We start from the raw sequence: 7,151 nt of genomic DNA, 5'->3' as shown, positions 1-7,151 counted from the left end.
CCCAAACGTTGAGCCGGTAAATCGACGCGAATTCGGTCAGTTTCGGTGACGTGCGTTAATGACTGTAAATAAAACCAAATATAAAACAAAAAATTATAAAACTTGAGGTGAACCGACGGGGTGACATCGGTTGGTAAAAATCAAGAGGTTGGTAAAACCGACCGTTGTCGATCCGAACAAAAAAAAAAAAAAAAAAATTTGGCGTGTCGGTCGGTTACGTTACGTTCGTTACGACAGTTGTCGATCCCGAAACCAAGACAAAAAAATAGAACAAGTTTTTTTTTTGAAATTTGGTCGGATACCATTACGTCGTTACGATTACTAAACTAAAAAATGAAAAACAAAATTTGTGGATCAGTCCGGTGCCGCCAAGTGACCCAATAAAACACTTGCGGCACCAAACTTCTTCTTTATATTATATAATAATTATAATACCTTAGTTGGCCATTAATAAAAATTGTCCAAATATTATGATGGCTCAAAATAAAATAGTATGGAGACGATAATTCATAAGTTACTTATAATTAACTCAATAAAGATTTAAGAATGATTAGATGTAACTCTAGTCAAGTTCAAGCAACTCGAACAACCTTTAAGTCAAGTGTCAAAATACTTATACTTGGATCGGAAAGCTCGCTTGCTTTACTAAACTTGTGTGTGATTTTATTATTATTATTATTATTATTATTATTATTATTATTATTATTATTATTATTATTATTATTATTATTATTTGTGCTCACACAAATAAATGAGGGACTATATAATAAGTTCAACAAAAATATGTAGATTCAAATTGAACAAGAATAATATTGTTATAACTAGTGTTTTAGTACAAAAATCTAGCCAAGCCGATCCAAACCAAATATGTGGGCTGATAAATCAAGCACTAGTTGAGTTTGTATTATTCTCAAGTTATGCTCGATGGCATTGTATCAAATATCAATTCAAGTCGATTCAATTACTAAACTACATTCAAATGTATATATATCATTAGTTGTTAGATTAAATTCAAAAATGGTTTTGAGTCTTTTTTTTCTTTTTCGTCTTTTTTGTCGAGTAGTCTTATGCTTGGGTGATCCTAATTGCATCATTAACGAAATCGAATTGTTCATATTGCACGTTTAAAACATATCTCCATACGACTTGCTACCATGCTTAAAAAGAAAAAGGAAAGAAAATTATTGTGCACACAAGAAGAATGACTGAAGCATGAACTCTATTTTTCATGCTTTGAGAAATCATGAATGGCTGCAAAGGTTAACCCCTTTACTCGAGCCATAATTGGAATCATGCTTATCGTGACTGGTACATCATGCAGTGAAAGTGGTACCTTGTTAAGATTTGACCATCCTTTGACTGTAAAGTGAGACATACCCAGAGAAAAAAGGGTTTCATAACTCCCATGCTAAAAGGTACGACTCATTTCTAAATGATGTACTTTTATGAATATGTTACTTGGACCAGTTTGGACTTTTAGTAGATATGTCTGCTCATAAAGAGCCCATCATCGTGAAAGTTAAACCAAAGTGGGTCTATGGTCCAACTAAAAGCAAGCTTGGCTAACAAGCAAAAGTTATGTTGGATCGTATATTACTAACTACTAAGGGGTTGTTTGTCAACATTGTGTCGAGCCATTAAAAGAGTTGATCGATTAAAATGTAGCCTCTAAATGAGTCAACAATGTTCTAAAACTTACACATTAAGAAACATTTTTTAAGTGAATCAAACACACTCTACCTCTTATCGATTCAAAGATAGCCTCTTAATGGATTCTTGGCGTCCAAACAACCCTATGTGGATTACATGGGGTCCAATCAACGAAAATATTTTTGGGGTGTTTGTAATTAGATACATCGACTCGTTAATTTCTAGTTTGACAAAAAAGACACTATTTTGGATTCGAAAGCAATCTTTTTGCTCATCCTCAATTTAAAGGTAACAAACTTCATATCCAGATAAAAAGTTCTTTACGTTTTAAGATACTTTTAAAGTGTTTCTCAATTCGGCTTCGAGCCATATTTCTGCCATTAGTGTTAGTTTATAATAATTCTTTTCTTTTCCCAAAATTAAATGATTCTTAATGGTTATTTGAAAAAAACGTTTTAACTAACACAAAAAAATAAAGAGTTTTTTCAACTAGAAAAGAAAAAAAGTATATAAATCTTCTGGCTATTCCGAGTAAAGTGTGGTTTACGTCTATGTGTTTGTTGTTTTGTTAAAATTTTCTATTTCAGTCTAGTAGTTTAATTTTGTTTTTTCCGTCACTAAAGTTCCATTTTCGTTGCAATTTTCATCCTCGTAGTTTGTCAAAATATGTTATTTCAGTCCAAAATATGTTAACGAGATGAACAAAACTTGCAACGAAAATAAGACCCTATGGACTAAAAAGTCAAATTATAAACTTTTAAACTGGAATAACAAACTGAATAAACCACAAAGACGAAAACCACGGTTTCACTCTTTCGACTTTCGGTAAATAAAAAGATTAAGTGTGCCACAAGGCATTAATAAAAACTTGAGGGAAATATATGCAACAAGCCAAACCTTACGGGGGGTTAATAAGAGTATTATTATTTCTTGATACAAAAGGGGATCAAATTCTAGGGCTCGTTTCTTTCAATCAACATTTGAGCCCTAATTCGTTGATCAAAATCACCGCAATTTGTGCAGAAAATTGAGGGGCTTTTGAAATTCAGCATCCGTACTGATTTACCCACAACTCAATTGGCTGATTCAGCTTGAAACAATGACTGAGGTACCATCTTTATATCCAAATACTGGTTTTAATAGATTGTGTTAAAGCTGCATTAATCAATTTAGGGGTTTTAATCTTATCTCTTGTAATGAAGTAGTGTAATCGTCTGTGATTGGTATATTACTTGATTTCACGATTTTTATATTATTTTTTTGTTTATGGAGATTTATCGTGGAATTACATAATGTCATTGAGATTGATAAGACAAAGAACCAAGAAATTGATTTATAATACTCAATGAGCTTCAATAATTGTATCCAAACTAGCTGGTTTTAGTATGTATAGCTGGTTTTATTTTTCTTTGATTCTGTTAGTTAAGCTAACCCGAACACGACCTCTTTAACCCATTTAGTTAAATGGTTTAATGGGTTGCAGTCAAGTTGTAAACTTGTTAAATGGGTCGGTAGATTGTAATAAATGGGTTAACTTGCCAACCTGTTTACGACCAGCTTAACAAGTTTACGACTTGGTTGCAACCCATCAATCATCATAGTTATCAAAGGCGCTAGGCGCAAAAAAGGTTAGGGCCCCCTAAGGGAAACAACCCATCAATGATCATAGTTTTCAGGAGAGAGATCAATTTATTGCGAGAAGTGTAAGAAACAGATCTGGACCATTCAATATGTTAATCAATGGTTTATAATGGAAGTGGCAAACTTTTAATATTTTAACAAATATTAAAATATATTATGTATTAGGAAAATAATACTATTCTTCATATACAAATCAAAAGCTATTATGTAACATTTGATATCATCTAGTTAGTACCAAAAGTTCTAAAAGAGTCAAGAGTCAAATGCAATTTCAAAACTTGAATAAATAATGTTCTAAGTAAAGTACCAAAAGTTCAAATACCAAAATGTTCATAACATGAAAACCAAAAGTTCAAATACCAAAATGTTCATAACATGAAAACCAAAAGTTCAAAGAGTAATAAGTAGTACAGGTTTAAATGATCATTCTTCTTGATCCGTCATTAATACCAATACATGTAATTTCAACTTCAAGAAGCGAGGGCTTTAACTATGCAACCCGTCAAACTTTTTTGACTTATTTCAGTAATTGGGTCGTCTTTGGGTTACATAAATCTAAGTGCGTCTGGGGAGGGTTGATGTCTTCGGCGCGAATAAATGCACGGGTCGTGATTTGGTTCAACAATTACACTAGCCAACCTGACACGATTGGCACCTCTATTTTTTGCTTTAGATTTACACTTAACACTTACAAACTCACTTTGATTGCATTTACTATCTCGCTAACATTTTATTTTTTTATTTTTCAGTATTGGGTTAGTCAGGGAAAAAAATGGTGCGACTTATGCAAAATCTTCATATCCAATAATCCTTCAAGCATCAGAAACCATGAACTTGGTCAACGCCACAAAGATGCTGTCACCAAGCGGCTCTCTGACATGAGAGACGAGAAAGTTAAAAAAGATAAACAGAACAAGGAAACCGAACGCGTTCTCACACAAATTGAAGAGGTAAATAAAAAGATACGCTATTTTATTTTAGAAGGATAATTTGTTCACAATATGTCACCGTTCTTATATATTTTGTTTTAATAATTGGCTGGCAGAAAGCGACTCGTAGCTATCAAAACGACATATCAACTTTTCAGAAGGCAAATTCATTAGGTGCTCCAATAAGCAGTGAAGGGACCGGTGATGGCTCTACATCAGGAGGTTAGTAATAATAATCAGTAATTTATAAAAGAGTATTTTGGCTGGCAGAAAGCGACTCGTAGCTATCAAAACGACATATCAACTTTTCAGAAGGCAAATTCATATAGGGTAAGGATCCTAAGAGAACCATTTGAAAATTGAGAAACTTTGAGAACCATTTTGGACCACTAAAAAAACCTCTAAAAAAATACTTCAAAAAATAACAAAATTTTGAAAAAGTAAAAAAACCAAAATTCTTATATTTCATTCTATAAAAAAATAAAAAAAAAATAAAAAAATTCGTATTATACACATATATATAATTTCATTTAATCTCTAGTTACGTAATGTACACATATGTACATTATCATTTACCTTAAATTGTACATATGTGTATAAAAAACATGTATGTACATATATGTACATATTATACATATATGTATAATTTAGCTAAAGCGAGACGTTTTTTTTATGAAACCGGGATGATAAATAAGAATTTTGGTTTTTTTACCTTTTTTTATTTTTGCGTTTTTTTTTTGTTTTATGATTTCTTTTTATTTTTGGGTTTTTTGTTGTCCAAAATGGTTCTCAAAGTTCTCAATTTCAAAATAGTTCTCATATGATCCCAATCCTATATATATATTATAAAGTGAAATGAAACAGTACATGATTTTTGTTAATGACAGAATGGGAGCATGACACCTCATCAGGGTATTACTACAATAAAAGTAACGGTTGTTACTATGATCCTAACTCGGGCTTCTACTATACTGATGCTTTAGGTAAACTGGTCAACCTTTAAAAAAATATTATAAATTGGTTAACCTTGTTATAATATTATTTGTTTTGCTAACAGGTAAGTGGGTGACACAGGAAGAGGCTTTTGCTGCAGCGTCTAAACAGCCCTCTGGGTCTATACAAAAGAAACCCATGTTTGCTACACAGTCATTGACTTCACAAAGTCAAACAGACTCTAAAACTCAACGGTCAACTGTAAACCCTACACGATCTGTTAACAAGCCGTCTTCCCTTGCTATAAACAAGAGAAAGCGAGTGGATACGAAACCGAAAGTTGTGTCCGAGGAAGAAGCGGCTGCACTAAAGGCTAGGGAGGCTGCGAGGAAGAGAGTCGAGGAGAGAGAAAAATCTTCACTTGGTCTTTATAGACATTAATATGCCGGTGCGTGTTTTGCCTAATCTTTAGTGGTAATATGTTTTAACAAATTTGTCATGCATGTCGCAAAATGGGTTGCGTAACGGGTCAAAACGGTCCAGGTCTGGTTGACCAAAAACACTTTTGTCCGATTTTCTACAAATTATTTGACCCGTTTTCTTTTAGGCTAATTCTTTGTCCTTGCCCATATGACCCGTTAGGGCAAAGCATAACATGAAATGACTCATTCGTAAGTATATTATAGATTTATAGGGAATGTATGGTTTTATACTGATAACTGATAAGTTTATGGTAACTTTTTCAATACAGAAGCCAATGAATGGGGAACCCGTTGATGCTGGAAACGAGCGGCCTAGCTAAACGCAAACGATGCTGTAAAATTCAGTGATCGATCCTCGTTTTCAATCTTGAAACTAAAAATGAACATGAGATTTGTATAACGGTTTAATTTCATAGGTTCACATCATTTTCAGTATTCTACAATCTGCTTGCGGTGCGCACATATGATGTATATATGTGTGAACCCTCGGGTGGCAAAAGTGAAATTGCACTAATTTTGACGTTATTTTACTAATCTCGTGAAAATAACGTTAAAAGTGACGGACGGTTAATCAGGCATCATGTAGTGGCGTTGATAGCCGAAAGACAAGGGTACATGCACCGATCAGCCGGTGTCCCGATGATTGAGTGCTATGTGCCTTATGTCTAAGGCTTGATGCAAAACTACTATCGAGCCGGGGGTCTCACCGGAAGCAGCCTCTCTATCCTTATGGGGTAGAGGTAAGGCTGTCTACGTCTTACCCTCCTCAGACCCTACCATAGCTTTGCTATTGGTGGGATATACTGAGTACGATGTATTAATGACTATATTAGAGGCTATTAAGTGCAGACTATATATGTGTGGCTGTGTGCACTTACACCCTGATCTTGCCAAGCTGACGGCGTAGGTAGGGCCCGGATTCGGTGGTTTGAAATAGGGCTGCTAAATGGGTTGACACAAATGCGACCTGTTTAACTCAAAAAAAGATTTTTACATATTATTTTTATCGGTTTGAAACATTTGTGTCAATTTAACTTTAAGCCTTTTCAAATTTTGGTATTTAAAAGACTCAGACAGGTAACTTTGTAAATAGTAATTAAATTTAAAAAGTGTTCCAATTAAGTCACTAACATTAGTATCTTATTTAAAATGATATGGTTTAACATGTTTTTCTCTTGCTTAAATAAGAAAATCTGTTTTATATTTTTTTGACGTTGATGTAAAATGGTGACGTGAATTTTATTTTTTACTTTTAATACAATTAATGTTTTTCTTAACTTGTTAAAATATAATATATTTCAAATCCCGACCTCCATTACTTGACGCACAAAAAAATATGACAGTGCTTGATTTGAAGATTTAGTGACCTGATTTGAACAAAAATTGCATGAATGATCTTATTAGAACACTTATAAAACATATTTGAGATGCTCTTCGATTCCGTGTGTGCAATTACTGTTGAGGAACCAGTCCCGTCTTTTTCAGTAATGGACTTCAATTTAAGTGTTAAACAAAA

General features: G+C 33.4%; 1 protein-coding gene across 1 annotated transcript; it reads left to right on the top strand.

Annotated features, from left to right (window-relative positions):
- The first annotated feature begins 2,602 nt into the window (after positions 1–2,602).
- LOC143542561 (zinc finger protein ZOP1-like) lies at positions 2,603–6,074 on the top strand. The gene is made up of 6 exons (XM_077035121.1): positions 2,603–2,758; positions 4,041–4,241; positions 4,337–4,442; positions 5,108–5,203; positions 5,278–5,601; positions 5,905–6,074. The coding sequence occupies exons 1-5, from the start codon at positions 2,750–2,752 to the stop codon at positions 5,592–5,594; spliced, it is 729 nt and encodes a 242-aa protein (XP_076891236.1). The 5' UTR covers positions 2,603–2,749; the 3' UTR covers positions 5,595–5,601; positions 5,905–6,074.
- Positions 6,075–7,151: the final 1,077 nt, after the last annotated feature.

Source organism: Bidens hawaiensis, unplaced genomic scaffold (assembly GCF_021521415.1).
Source record: "Bidens hawaiensis isolate Kalapana, Puna unplaced genomic scaffold, B.hawaiensis_p1.1 tig00012904_1, whole genome shotgun sequence".
Classification (NCBI taxonomy): domain Eukaryota; kingdom Viridiplantae; phylum Streptophyta; class Magnoliopsida; order Asterales; family Asteraceae; genus Bidens; species Bidens hawaiensis.
This window is presented reverse-complemented; position numbering and strand designations above follow the sequence as displayed.